A 16,246-nucleotide genomic window follows, 5' to 3' on the forward strand; every position below is an offset into this window, starting at 1 on the left:
AGCATCTCATTTATTTGGGATAAAATCACTTTCCCCCCCTTTCTTTTTGATATTTGAAGAGGTCACACATCCTCTTTTTAAAGCGGCAGCAGTCTCATCTGTTGATGGTTATTAAATTGATATAAGTGTTTTAATTGTGATCCACATCACCAATTATTGTGATCCAGCGCTCTTAAGTGCCCCTAGGGACACTATTCCCCCCTTTTTTTTCTCAATTTGGTATAGGGGATCGCTGACAATAAAAACGTGGTGATTGTTACATTATAGTCCCATATAAATCAAAGAAAATACATACTAGGAATCTGCTGAATCTTGTGCACCACCACAAAAGCATCGGAGAGGCCGACTTTCACAGGATGGTTGGTAGAGCTTATTTCCATTACTGGTACTGGGACCTGCAAGACAGACATATGTATCTGTGTTACACACTGTAAGGAATACATAAAGGATAGCAGGTAAAACTATCACCACTTTAGCTTCATACATTCATTCTGCCCTGCGAGTGACTAGTATTTCTTCCTCAGGGATGGATTAAGGAGCAGTGCTGTGTGGGCGTGGCCAGTGTGGTGTGGTTGTGGTCAGTGCTGTGTGGGCGTGGCCAGTGTGGTGTAGGTGTGGTCAGTGCTGTATGGGCGTGGCTTACACTACACACTCCCTACACTATTAGCCTCAATGTTCCCTAAAGACAAAATAATATAAATATAAATCATAATTTTGTGAGAAAAAAGAAATACTATTTAAATACTTATGGATTTATGGCTGATTGTGTGGCCAACTATGCTGCTGGTCGTCCTGGGGCTGTAACTGCTGAATTGTAATCTAGCCCTGGGTATATTCTCTGCTTCCTTTCTGCCATGTGTCTCCCAAATTGTTTTCTACATACTTGCCTACTGTCACAAAATTGATGGCCATATTATTCCAATTCTCATTCATACATTTATCCAGACTCACACACCACGTGATGTAATACAGCACATTATACAGCCCAGGTGGTGCCCAACGTGTACCATTATCACCTACATGGCAGCCGTATTAAATGGAATAAGCCTGCAATAGCTTCTACGTTATGACTGCACAAATATAGCATGGCAAATTTATACATGAACATAGGCCCTTATTAAATGGACAAAACCATGTGCACTGCAGGTGGGGCAGATGTAACTTGTGCAGAGAGAGCCTATGTATTTGGATCAAGTATTTTATTAACCAAATATATCAAACTAAATGACAAATAATGAATAATATATTTATGTGAGACTTATTTTTGGAAAATACTAATTAATAAATAATGCACAATAACTCCACAAACTGTATCATCAACACTAACATCACAGTAGTAATAATGAAAAAATACAGTAAATGCATAGAACATTGGATAAGGAAGCAACCGTTCTCCACAGTCCATGCGCTTTGTCTACGCCTGTACTGTAATCCCGCTGATTCCACTTCCTGTTTGTTTTTCTTTGCCGATTCATCTTATCGCAATAAGGTTTTACAAGTTGGGCGGCCACTCTAGTGTTCACACTAGATGGCATTTTAACGATATGTCCGATAACGATTAGTCATAATGACATTTTCTCCAGGGTGTATGCACTATGGGGAAAATGTGTTAAGCTTTACCAAGAGATGAAAAGGAGGGTGATAAAGAGAGATAAAGGACCAGTGTAATCAGCCCATAACTGTCATGTTACAGGCAGTGTTTGAGCAATGACAGTTATGAGCAGATTAGTTGTTCCTTTTTCTCAACACCCTCTATCCCTTCTTAATGCTTAATACATTTGGTCTTATATTGTTAATGATGTGCGCACCTTTGAGTAACCAGCGAGGTCCTCTATCTTCTGTACGTGCCGCTCAATCTGAGAATATCGTCAACGGCAGCTATACTCCTGGATGTGACCACAGACGATGTATGCACAATAGATGGAGCCACCCTTGTTGGAGCGGCTCCTGGTGCGACTATTACCATGCGATATGTCCAGCAAGAAGGACGGCGCGCATGCACAACACGCTCACGCCTAATTCTCGGCAATGAAACATGCGAGCTTTTCCGATGTGGTGAGCTGGAGGACTGAACGATATATGAGCGATATCATATAATTTACAGTGCCATCTAGTGTGTACCAAGTTTTAGAAAATTGAGGATGGATGGTTTACATCTTTTTCAATAATAGATGGTCTTAAGGGAAACATCAAGCACACAGTTATTCTGGCTATTAGATATATATTTTTAAAAGAAATCAAAGTATTATCTTTGTTTTCAAAGCACACATAAGAAAGAAATTCTGAATAAAACAAGTATTGCTTTTGTGACATTGTCAGCATTCAGATTGAAGGCAAATGACTGCTAAACATATTACAGCAAAGGAAATGACTCACTTAATACAGATCACACAGCCTCTATGGTGATTGTTTCATAGGCAGATACACACATTTTTTAATTAACAAATACAGTATAAGACACTCAATAATACAAATATCAACTTTTATTCTCTATGTATGTATGTATGTACAAAAGTTTATCATATTTGGAAATTAATGTCCACGATTTGTTTTGAAGGCCAAAATGCAAATTCTTAACCAGCTCGTAAGACCGCTCAGAAAGTCTTGCGCAGAATGACCTTGGAACTGTCTGTAAGATGAATGTTGGCCATCATCTGACTTAGAATGAAAAAAAAAATACAGTGTTCTAACAGTCTTAAATCAAGATTTGCTAGAGAGAAAAAAAAAATAAAAGAGGTTTTCTATTATAGACGATTTAATAGAAAGTGAAAATAGCTCTTAAGGAAATCTATAAGCACATTTTAAACATAAATACTTTAATAAGTGATTAAAATTCTCATATGAATTAGCCAAAAGGAAACAATAGTTAATGTACAGTATTATTGAATCGATGTAGTCAAAAAGACAACAACAACGTCAACGTTGTGTGGACAGGTCACTGTCATTGTCAACAGTTATGATGTCAACATTGCTAAAATGTTGAAGGCAGCATAGATACAGGTTGAGTATCCCTTACCGAAAATGCTCGGGACCAAAAGAATTTTGAAAAACGAATTATTCCGTATTTCAGAATATTTTTATATTCCAATGATGTATCTTGAAGTATCTTGCATTTATGTTGTACAAACACACCAAGCACATAAAATACACACAAATATATTTTATTTGTGCATAAAACAAGGTTTCAAAACATGAAACAAAGGTATTTAAGTGCTAGAGTGAGAGTTAGTGCTAGGTCAGAGATAGTGTAAAAATACTTACCAGAATGTTAGGACATTGGCGGTCTGACCATTGAATTGATGATCACTTTACCACATGGACACGAAGCTGCTGCAGCTTTTAGTAGAAGGTTAAGCCCCCAGGGACAATATATAGACATTCCAACATGTTGACAAGTCATCTCTGTCTACATGATGAATGTTGGCAATATGACTATGTTGACACTCTTATGATGAATGTCAAAATTGTGACTGTCAACATATCGTAGTCAACTCCTCTTGAGATGTATACATCTTCGCAGCTAATCTCAGCCCATAGGTCTAGCATTCTGCTGCATTATTCTAATTTTAATGTCATGGTCCCAGGCCTCTTCCTACTGCTCATCATGTTGTTATGTCTGATCACTTTTGAGCACCCAGACTTAAAATGCACAAGGTTAATCTGGAAGAATGACACAAGTCTGCCATAAGCCTGGTGTAGCGTAAACCTTGGGACTAAAGGCTGGCTTGAGCAATGGTCAATAGTTAGGGCTCTGGGCATGCTACTGTATGCTATGTTATTTTAGACTCAGGATTTAGGGCTCTGGCCTCATTCACTGAAGAAACCACCCCACTTTCTACCCTGGTTTTATTTTTGCAGTGGTAATGGAAATGGTTGTTATTTTGGTGGGAAAGGATGGCAAATCAATTTTCATGGTTGAGGCCGAGTTAAAAAATCTATTTTTGTGTTAAAGGCACCCAAAGGGCAGACAAGATCTGCAATGCAATTCTTGTTGGGTTTGCATTTTTTGGCCTGCGCTAAATTGGAATGTCCTTTGTATTATCAATAGATAGCTGACATTTTTGGCTCCCAAATCTTGGCTCCACATCTTTTTAACGAATTTAGTATGTTTATTTAAGGGTGATAAGACATGTACAAGGTACACCTCAGCTATTAGAAGGTTTATAAGACTATGATGTCTATGGGGTGTTCCGGGCAACAAACCGCCTCCTGCAAGTGCACTTGTGTTGCTATCAAACATATTAACTTCCTGAGAAACTTGCCTACACTAACCACACAACTTGCAAGATCCTATTAAGTCAGGCTTTCATTACCAACAACCTACAAAGACTGTACTTTGTAAATGGTCAATGATTTGATCATTGCCAAAGCTAAAGTACACTGCACACAGTTAATTTTCCTTGACCTCCTTGCTGCATTGAGATGATGAATGATGTACTGTACTCTCAGACCAACACTACATTCTCTAAGTCTCCTATAACTGACCTCTCTCCTACCAATCTCTGCTTCCTACACTTATATAGTGTTAGGTATCGGGTGTTACCCTGCAGCCGGGACTGCTGTTCAGGACAGCCACGGCAAAACCCTATTCTGACTCTGTTGTACCCCCCAGGCTGGGTGACCGACTCCTGCAGGTGTTTTTAGTCTTCGCCTGTAGCCGTCACGTTTGGAAGGGCGAGTTAAGCCCACCCTAACTCCGGTACAGACAGGTGTTAGGTACAGACAAGGAGCCGGGGACCCCCCAGGGTACAGTCAACAGGACAAACTAACTAAGGAACCTAACTGAAGTTTAACCAAACGGCGACTTGCCGGACCCTGGCTAACGCCACTAAGCGCCAGCGACCTAGTCGCTACGATTTGCGACACCTGTCGCAGACACCATAAAGCCAAACAACAAAAGCAATACACAATAAAGGAAAACCAAGGAATGGGGAGGCAGGAAGGAAATTCCTGCTAGGCCCCACAATAAACAGAGAATAGCCTGACCTGCTGTAAATGAATTAACACGGCAGGAAATTAATAAAGGAACAAAATATAACCCCCCTGCTGGGGCAACTCAGGGAACCAGGAAAACCGAGGGAACAGCGTTCCACTGGGAAGAATCACAGGGAGCATAGGAATGAGCTCAGGCAGGTGGATAGAGTCAGCAGAAGCTCAGCCCCGCCTTAATTAATAGCCCCTCGGACACCTGTGTTCCGCCTACTATTTGGCCTTATAGAGGCCGTGCTATTATTTTGCCTGGCGGCGTCAGCCGTTGCTAGGCAACGGCGCCGCCGTGAGGGGGCAGTTCCCCGGCCACATTCCGGCGTCCCTGGTTGCTGGGAGATGAGAGGGCGGAGGACGGAAGCTGCGTCCAACCGCTCTGTACTCCGGCGTCTCTGGTTGCCCGGCAACCTGACGCCAGACCCGGAAAAACAGGCGGCTGGACGGGAGCGCAGCCCCATCCTACCCGCCGTACGCCTGCTGCGTGCAACACATAGCAGTAACAGACTTAACATTTGATTGTCAATGCTCATTTGTACTGCTAATGAGCCTTCACAGCACACACAAGTATGGATTCTCTGGGTACAGACTGTCTGTGATATTTGCCATTTCTTTTTCCTATCTATGTATCCCTCTGACTTATAATGTACCACTGACTCTTGCTATATGCTTATAGAGCGTTTCAAACCTAGGACTGTAGCTTGACTAAGCTTTCTTTATTGACCATCTGATAGCCAAAGTCCATGTTCCAGCTTCAGGTAATGAACTTGACTACAACACCGCTTTAGCCCTTGTCAGCCTCCTCTTCCTGTACTGTATGTGCACCGAATCTGGGACTTAAAAGAGAAACCCTGATAAAGTGACATCTCCAAGCCTTCAAGTATTCCAGTAAAACTGCCCTCTTCAGGTAAGCTTAATAAAATCCAAAACCACATTATGAAAGCCCCTAGTTTATCCTAGATAGTTACCAACTCTCTGAACATATTTTTTTAACTCAAGATCTTAAATGGTGAACTTCCAACATGATCAATGAATACAAAATACAAACATTGACTACAGGATACATTAAATTCATGTGTGGAGAAGTAGAAGGATCGATTAGATATGTGACTTGACAGTACAATAAATGATCCATGGCAGTAAATTGCGGAGAAAGGAGCAATTAATGTGGTAAAAAAGTGAAGAATATAGAAATGTCCCTGGGCGCAAGTTTGATGAGGCATTTTGGTTTAAATCTAGTAGCAAGAAAGGGGAGAGAAAGAAGATGAGGTGTTTATAAGTCACCTTGCAGATATGGGACAGTAACTAGAAAGGGAAGCAGGGTCAAAACAAGGGAGAGTTTTTTTTTAATAATGGTGGAGACCAGGACTTGTCTGAAGGACAAGGGTACGGTAAATAGCATAGAGATGATAACCAGGTTAGTGAAGTGTAAGAAGCAACTGGGAGGAAGAGAGTGGAGTAGATGAGAAAGGAGTCAAGAAGGAGGTGGTGTAATAGGAGGAAAAGAGAAGGGCATTGTTTCTACTCCTTACAGATGGATGGTGGAGAATGCCAGGTCAGAAGTCTTGATGGAGGGGTGAAGAAGTAAATTATAAAGGACAGTATTATCTCAGTGGATACAATCTATTTTGTATATGAAGTATTGACAAAGTCAAGTAGAGAGAGGAAGGAAGGTGTCAAAGGTAAAGGTGGCAACAATGCAGCTAAGGTGGGATGACAGGGAGGTACAGTAATAAGGGTCTTGAAGTGAGATTATTTAGAGAAACCACCATCAATACTCATGCTACCATCACAGCCGCAAAGCTGACCTCCGGGAGAAGGCACACTGCACCTCCCACTGCACCTAATTTTAACCCAATTTGTTTTTCACAGGTCACACTACTTATTTGATATATTATTTTTATTTCTGCATTTATCTCAATCTAATATATTAGCGCTCCTTACACTAAATTTACAATTAGAAAGCAGTGTTTAAAAAGTAGGTTAGAGTACAGTGTCATGGTGGAGGGAGTGTGTGTGCGTGTGTGGAGGGGGGGGGGGGCAGAATATGCTAATACGGCAGCCAGGGTAGCATTGGTGATGTCTCATAAAGGTAGACACCCTTATCTTGACAAAAAAGGTTGGTAATGGGAACAAAAGAAGGGTCTAGAGAAGAAGAGAAACAAGATTAAAAGGCATCTACATTTTGCCTAGGGGAGACTAGAGATAGGAGCAAGGGACAAACATGTTTTAAATGAGAGGGAATAGCAGTTGAAACTAGTGAGGGTGAAAGTGTTGTAGGTCTATTAAATTTGACATCACAAAGAGTTTCTTTAAGAAGAAACTGGAAATGTATCACAGTAGAGTGTACTTTACAATGTAGCTGTAAGTTTTTTTGTTGCTTATGTCAAAATCATTAGATTTAAGGTTCAGTTTTTGATTTAGAGACAGAAAAGGAGGGGTATTGCTTAAAGCTACCAGATTGTAGCTATGTTTCTCTATAAAGTTTTAGATAAATGATAGCTAATGCCTATGTGTTTGGTAGGGGTCGGTGCCCCCACTTTTTCTATTGAGTCATTTTAGTAAATCTCCCCCTTAGTCTTTCCGTACTGATAATTGTTTGTGTTTCCCGCTGAGTAATTACATTTTTCGTTTTGGATTAGCATGCGTTTAGCCAACTGAAAAGACTGAAATACATAAACCCTTTTGGGTAGCAAATAAAACAACATTACGATGAGCATAAAAGTGTCTAGAACTGAAAATATCTCTAGTGTACAAACCAATGAAACTGTTTTAACGATCAGTGTGTAATATAGTCATGTTTGTATGGATGCCTCTATTAGAGTACTGCAATGACTATTTGGCGTTTGTAAAGCCTTCTACATACAGCTTTCAGTTATGCACATGGGCCCTTATTCAGGTTGCGAGTCCACCAAACCCCACCTTGTGAATGGTTGGCTGGCGCCACCCATTCGAATTGCGATTCGCACACAGGGCATGCAAATGGATGTTACACAGTAACACCTTCCACACCGAAAGATATGGAAGGTGCACGTATATGTAAGGGTGTTTATGCACATGTGCAGAAATGCGCATGCGCACTAATAAAACATTGGTCCCCATGCGAACACAGCCCTGCTGCGAACAGACCTGAATAAGGTCCACAGTCACAGAGTTAATTGCTATACAGTCAAAAATGGTAACACTCCATAAAGCTCAGCCTATACATTATGGACACTACATCAGACACCAATGTAGCATCTGGAAGAGTTAAACTATGGATCTTACACTCACACATGTTCTCGTTGGATGACAAGCACTCTGCGTTGCCTACCTACATCATGTTGTAAGCAAGACCTGTTGTTGCATCTTATCTCCCTGGTGTTCCCAGAGAACGGTCACACCTCTGTTGCTATCACAGAGATCTAGGTCTTGCAGAGCCCGTGAAGTATCCCAAGTGCACTATAACACCACGTTTAGCATGGAGGGTCAAGGCACCATTAACCAGCAAGGGGTTTACCATCATTCTGCTTGGTGCACTACAATGCCCATCAATACCTTCATGCTACAGGCTGCTCTACACAGTACAGTTGAAGCTGCTCAATACTATACATGTACAACCTGGCTAAATGAACTTGGTTAAGCTGTACCACTTGTGGAGTGCCACCAGCAACAATTGCTGTGCAACACACAGGCCAGAATGAGCATAATTTTTTTAGGGTAAGGGAATTTGGCACCACAAAATCTTAAAGGCACAGGTGGATAGCAAATGAATGGGGGGCGAGGGTGACAGGGAGATGGCAGGTGACTGGGGGTGCTGGGGTGACAAGGTAGTGGATGCCTGGAGGGACAGAGAAAGCAGGTGACTAGGGAGGGTGGGCTAATGGGAATCGCAGGTGCAGGGGGGGGGGGAGGCTGGGGAGACAGAGATACTGAACGACTGGGGAGGGAGGGGTAATGGAGATAGCAGGTGATTGAGGAGGCTGGGTGATGAGATAGAAGGTGACTAGGGAAACAGAGATATCGGGTGATGGGGGGGGGGCTGGGGAGATGAAATAGCGAGATAGATAGAGAGGCAGATAGAAAAGGCAGGCGATTGGGGAGGGAGGGGAAATGGAGAAAGCAGGTGACTGGGGAGGCTGGGGTGACAAGACAGCAGGTGACTGAGGAGGCAGAGATAGTGGGTAACTGGGGAGGCCGGTGTGACAGGAAGATGGTAGATGACAGGGCGATAACAAGTCTCTAAGTTCAGTGGGGTGGCTGGAGCAGAAGGAATATATATATATATATATATATATATATATATATATATATATATATATATATCTTGAGTATTTAAAGAGCACTTTCCAGGCATATAAATAGTATTGGAGATTTTTAATCCATGCTTTGTGGAAACACCAGTCGAAGTTTCGGCTTGCTGCGGAGCCATTATCAGGACAATAGGTGCAACACCCAATGCCAGTAACACCATACACAAACTGCCCAACTTTTAAATTGACATACCTACAGCGCACCTGCTAGATCTGTGACACCACCAAAAATGACATCAGCAGAAGCATTGTACTAACCCTATATCATATAGCTTACATTTGAGTCTGAGGAGTTCTAGGAGTCTGAGGAGATGTAGAAGACACACCACTGTGGGTAACAGGGGTGTGGGTTGCAAGTGCAGTATCCAGCCCCACTATTCGCACACACAAAACATTGTGGGGAACAAAACTCCCCCTTTCTGTGCACATCTTGGCAATTTACCTGTTTAGAAAGAGTAAGTAGAAAGAAAAATAGAGCTGGCTTTGCCGGTAATGTAAGCATTGTAAAATGACAACCGGGGCTTCAATAAGGTGTTCACATCTCGGCGACCCCACCACCCCCCTTCCCCGGACTGCCCCCTCCGGTGGGACCCAGAAACTTCCTCCCGTAGGGAGAAGCCACAAAGTAGGTAATTATGACGCTGTGGGGGAAATTTACTAAGATGGGAGTTCTATTTCCGATGGGATGATGCTATGGGCGACCAATCAGATCCCATCTATTATCTTCTAGAAGGTACTAAATACATAAGAAGTAGATTCTGATTGGTTGCCCATAGCAACACCCATATGAAATAGAACTACAATCTTACTAAATTTCCCTGTGTCAATGGGGTTTATTGACTAAGGTGCGAGTTCTGATGAAGATGGGACATTGCCCATAGCAACCAATCTGATTCAGATTTTTATCTATTTAGCACCTTCTAGAAGATAACAGATATAGGGGGTCATTCTGGTTGGCTCGCTAAGCAGTGATAGTCTTGTAACACCGCCCGCCGGGCATGCGAACGCCCGCCCCCGCCGGCAAGTGAATACCCACGATGCACTGCGAACGGATTTTTGTAGGAACATCCATTCGCAGGGTAGCGCGCAGTCGCAAACTCAATCGATGGTCACAGGCTGACTTAGACTTGCGATGTCCTGTTCCGAGAACTGGGCGGGCGGATGCCCCCCCTCCCCCCAGTGCAAGTGTCATGGAGCCTATGCAAGTCTTTGAGGGCACCCACTCAGAAGCCCGGCATATGCGAATATGCGCATGCACAGAACATAAGCACACGATGCAAACACGCCGGGGACTGAATCAACTAGAATCAGGCCCATAATCTGATCCTATCTTTAATAGAACTCCCAACTTAGTAACGAAACCCCTACGACTTCAGCGGCACTTACATAAGTTAGCAGCAGTGGCTGAGACAACGGCTGCCGCTATACTGCTCACCGTACTAACCTGAAACCCCCATTCTTCCAATCTACACATAAAAGTAGCCCACAGCATACAGAGATAATGACTTTCATATCCTTCCATATATAAATGGGCTTTTTAGTTAGAATTCAGTATCGCTTTGTAAGTTAACCTGTGCATGACCATCAAAAATACAGATTTATACTCTGGTGATGACATTTAATTTTCAGATATCACTTCTGATTTAAATTTGCAAAGGCAACCAACCAAGCGTGAAGGTTATTGAAAATATTAGTGTTTTCCTCGCACAGATAAGTAAATGAGCTATTACAGAGATCAGCTTAGAAGCCTGTTCTGAGAATTAACAATGCCGGGCAGATTCTTTCAGAAGTATTTTGGGATTTCAAGCATCCACGTTAAAGCACACAGAAGAAAAAAAAAACGGAAACCCACACAGGAGCAAGCAAACAAACTTCATCAGCCCTGCCAGGTAAGGTGGAACAGAACGCCAAGTTGGGTCTAAAAGGATAAATTCCCTGTATCGCAATTGTTCCATGGACAATGCAGAGTTTATGAGGATAAAACCTTCCATCTGTGTACAAAGAAAGCGAAATGCAAAATGTAATGCGGGTAGTTAGGCCAAGGTTTAGATAAAGGAACATCTGCTGTAATTTAGCAAATAAGTAATCCTGATTAATTAGAAGATTTAATTTAAGTTGCGGTATTGCCAACTGTTTCCTTGGACAGAACGCGGTATAATGCAACGCATAAAGGGCTGTATTATGTTTTTGATTTATACTTCCAACATTGAAAATGTTTCACCTATAATAAACAGCCTGCACCTTACAGAGATGGCGCCGTGCAATTATCTCATTGGCAGCTGATATTTATATTGGCACGATCGCCTTCTGCACAGAATGTACCAAAGAGTATAATAGATGCCCTCAAGGGCAACACATGTATTGAGAGCCATCGGAAATGCTATGCTTACGCTAAGGGCAATGAGTGTAATAAAAGCGCATAAAACAAGACTACACAGAGCTCTACCCTTGGAGTGTTTACTGTGTGTTGTATCCATTTTGCCGGTGTGTAGAGTTGATACAAGAAAAGTGGAAACTTATACATTTTTGACAAAAACATTTGTAATAGTTTTTCCAACTTGCAACTTCCAACTGGAAACACCCAGAGTTGGCCAATGGAAGATTGGGTTCTTCTCTATTTAACCTCAATGTGGTTTTATTTTAGGCGGTTTACCCTTAAGCACATTAGGAACTATAGTTATAGTAATCATATGGACGGTAGAAATGATGGCAGGGTTTTGTTTGTGTATTTTAGTTTTGACAAGGCAACCCTTTAAGGGTTTTTAGTTTTAAATCTGTAATTTTATATATATATATATAGCTAAAAACAGCTAAAATAATTGAATGTGTGACTGTTTTTGTTCATACTGTATTAACTTCAATAACATTAACTTATATTCTTACCAGTCAATTATGACCACCTCGCAGCTAAGGCTGGCTGGCTAAATGAAGTGACAGAGCAGCGGCACAGACCCATGGCAGTTAAAAAGAATATAGCACATCTATGTAACACCATGGCACAGCAATTTAATAAACTATATGACCCCATAGAAAGAAAGTTTTTAAAGAAGAGGTCGCAGACAATATAAGGAATTTGTAGTAGAGAATGTATTGGCATGCCGGTAAAGCATTTATTGACTGATTCATTAATTGATTAATTCATTAAAAGTGATCAATTTATAAAATTACTAAATTTGGTAAACTGTTTTGTAGTATCCGACAAGAGAAAAATCCATAAAAGAAAAACAGCCAAGGAGACATGACAAAGGTGGAAAAAGAAGTCAAGAAAATGATTAGTTGCACTACAGAGCTACAAATTCCAAATTAGCTAAAGTTACACACCAATAAACTTGAAAAGCTGGAGTTCATCTGATGGACAACAAATTATTGTACCACATACACTCACATGGCTTGATTTGTTTGCCATGCTTCTGGCCAGGTTCCTTGCTGCGCGGACTTTACCTCTCACAATTGGAGTTCACTTGGATGGTAAAATATGAAAAATTCCAAAAGAAGAAATAAATTACAAAAATGTCATGATGACAATTTCATGTATTGACCATTGCTATGTTGACCTTTTGCTTGCGACGACCTTTTGCCTACTTCGACGGGGTGCACCAGAGAGTCTGTCTATGAGGTATAGTACCATGTTTTTTCCTAAATATATTCTACAAGTGCTGCAAGATGGAATTGTCCTTGAACCCTTCCATCCTCCTCTATGTTGTATATATAAATAGACATGCACAGTTTAACAAACCAAACACTTCAGCAACAGTGAATGCCACTTTTGTAGCTGAAGTGCTTCATTTGTTTGGGCCCCCACAAGCCAAGCTACAGCCAATGGGCTCAAATTAGATAACAGTGTAGTGAATTATGGTCATATTTGGAAAATGTCACACTCATCATCATCCTCACCTCTGTTAATATCATTGTCATCTTCAAACAATATTAGCTCATCTCCATTGGTATCCATTGATATAGAACACATGTCTGTTTGTTGTAATCGGCGGCACAGGTCTTCTTCATATAATTTGTAAATCATTTTAATGAATATAATATTTTCCACATCTTTTGGAAGCATAATGTAAAATGTACTTGGTTTTCTTGTGCGCACAATGAATCCTGAGTTTAGCTAAACAGTCAATGTATTGGGTAACATCCAAAAACACCCAAAGAAAATTGTTTATAGCATATATAAAACAAGAAAGGTGTTCAGCGCTTCCAGGGTTTCAAATTTCAGTTATTTACCACCCTGTGTATGGGGCAGATGAAGGTTTAACCATACACATGACAGAATGAATGGTGGTCATAACAATCATTGATTGTTTAAATGGATCCAAGGGGAAATGGATATCACAATGATTGTCAATCAATCTCCTCCAATATTAGATGTGATTACATACTGTATAGAGGGAGAAATACAGAGAGGACATAGTGCATAACGTTTTCATCTTGGTCAACAACTGCTGTCACCCGAGAAAACAGCGGCATGCGTGCAGGCATCAGCAGGCCCCATAAACTGCTTGGACTTGAACCGGCTGCACCAGCAGTTCCGCCCATGTAAGTATCAGCGTGGCAGAAAACCGCAAGATTTGGTGCCATCAAAGATGGTTTAAGTACAGCAATAGAAGATAAAGTATATGAGGGAAGAGGGATCTTCTCAGGGAGTATATATTCTTAAGGGGAGGTACAGACAGATAGGGGTGACAAAGATGGAATAGACAATAAGAGTCAATTTGAAGTATTGTAGAGAGGTGGAGAGTCTGAGGGGGAGATGCAAATAATTCCAGAGATAGAAGGAAGCACAAGAAAAGTCTTGGAGGTAGGAGTGGGGGTAATCAGTAAGCAGCAGAGGTGGTGTACATTATCCGAGCGAAGAGGATGGGTGAGAGTGTAAAGAGAGATAAGGTCAGAGAAATAAATGGGAGAGGAGTAGGTAAGAGCTTTCTAAGTGTGTGTGAGAAGCTTAAATTGGATTATGAAAGAGAATGGAAGCCAGTGAAGGGCTTGTAGAAGAGGGGAGGTGGGCGTAATGCATTTGATGAGGAAGATGAGCCGGTCTGCAGCATTGCAGATAGATTGTTGTGGAGAGAGACATTTGTCAGTGATTCCACATAGGAGGAGATTACAGTAGTCCAATCTGGAGATACCAGTGAGTGGACAAGGGTTTTGGTAGAATTCTGGATGAGAAAGGGTCTGATCCTTGGAATATTGTTTAGATGAAAACGACAGGTTTGTGAGAGGTGCTGAATGTGTGGGATGGAGTCAAGGATTACGCCAAAACAGTGCATTTGGGGTCTAGAGGAATTCGTACTGCCTAGTCCCTAGGGAATAGGGAAGATGACCAGCTCAGTCTTTGACATGTTAAGTTTATGAAAGCGCTGGAACATCCAAGAAGAGATAGCAGAGAGGCAGTTACATACAGTACTAACATAGTAATTAAGGTTGAAAAGAGAAGTTAGTCCATTGAGTTCAATCTATCTGATTTATAACTAATGACTTGAGTAAGTCATATCTATAGGATTCCCTTAGTGGCCAAAAATGTATCCAGTGTTGATTTAAATTCATTAACAGTAGTTGCTGTAATCACCCCCACCAGCAATGAGATCCAGAATTTTACTGCTCTAATGTTGAAGAATCTTCTTTTTAATTCAGTAGGGAATTTCTTTTCATCGAGCCTCAGTACATGCCCGCGTGTCCTAAGTATAGACCTGTTAGTGAACAAATAATCTCCTGGTACCTTGGCCCTTATTCTGATCGGTGCGGCCAGAGCCGCATACGGGGCTCCGGCCGCACCAACCAATCCCCGCCTACTATACGGATCGCCACGGCCGTCCGTACACGGACGGCTGGCGATCCACAAGAAAATGGTGGGGCGTACGCCTCCACCATGGTGGGAGCTGCCCCCTGCATTCGATGGTCGGCGACCATCGAAGGCAGGGCCGCACGCCCCACCAGGTCCCGCAAGCTGAGACCACACGGACAATCGTCCGTGTGATAGCTTGTATGGGGGCTGAGAGCTGACATCCGGCGACGTCAGCTTTCCGCCCCCATCACTGGTGTCATACCCTCATTAGCATGCATACGCCCCGCGTTTGCATGGGAACGCCCATGAAACGCGGGGCGTATGCATAGGGAAATGAGGGTATGAAGCCCCTCACGCCCCTATACGCCCCCTTTGCGGCGGACGAACTACGTCTGCGGTGAATTGGGCTGCACATGCGCAGATTGACCTCTGCGCATGTGCAGACTGAAAACATCGGCGGTACGGCCGCACGCGGGCCGTACCGCACGATTCAGAATAAGGGCCCTTATGATTTCCAATCCTGTATTTGAATATACTAGTCATATCACCTATCAAACTCTTTTTCTCCATTGAAAACATATTCAGCCTGGTTAACCTATGTTTGTATTCCAGTGATTCGAGACCTTTTACTAGCTTAGTCGCGATGCTCTGTACCTGTTCCAATTCATTTATGTCTTTTTTATGGTGTGGTGCCAAGTATTGAACACAGTAGTCTAAGTGTAGTCTCACCAATGCCTTGAAAAGAGGCACTATGACATTGGCATCCATTGAATCCATTCCCCTTTTAATGCATGCCAGTGTCCAGTTTGCTTTTGCTGCTGCACTTGAGCAGTGTACAATATTACCCAATTTTTCATCTACAGATGGAGCCCCTGTCATCTTTGCTCGGCGCCCACCAGAACCTCCCCTCTGGCGAGCGCCCGCGGACAGGTACTCCATTGAACTGGGATGCACATGCGTCTCACGCTCGTCCCAGTCTCTCGGCGGCGGGGCAGCGGCATCCTGCCAGTCTTCACTTCAGCGAGATAGGCAGGATCAGGGGGTTGGGTGGGTTGGTGTGGTGAGGGGGACCATCGGTGGCAGTGGGGGAGGTGGCGGATGTCGGCAGGGAGCTCCGTTGCCATGGGCTGCGCACACCCCCCTGGCGGGAGCTGCCAGCTAGCGGGGGCTGGCGATAGTTTCGGCC

General features: G+C 42.6%; 1 protein-coding gene across 1 annotated transcript in view; it reads right to left on the reverse strand.

The window, feature by feature from the left end:
- PLXDC2 (plexin domain containing 2) overlaps positions 1 to 16,246 on the reverse strand; it is a 456,016-nt gene that overhangs the window by 124,423 nt on the left and 315,347 nt on the right. Inside the window, exon 7 of the mRNA XM_083189312.1 lies at positions 296 to 395. Within this exon, the coding sequence (XP_083045438.1) occupies positions 296 to 395 (100 nt within the window). The remainder of the gene's footprint in view (positions 1 to 295; positions 396 to 16,246) is intronic.

The sequence above is a fragment of the Crinia signifera genome, chromosome 5, assembly GCF_055691185.1.
Source record: "Crinia signifera chromosome 5, ASM5569118v1, whole genome shotgun sequence".
NCBI classification, from domain to species: Eukaryota; Metazoa; Chordata; class Amphibia; order Anura; family Myobatrachidae; genus Crinia; species Crinia signifera.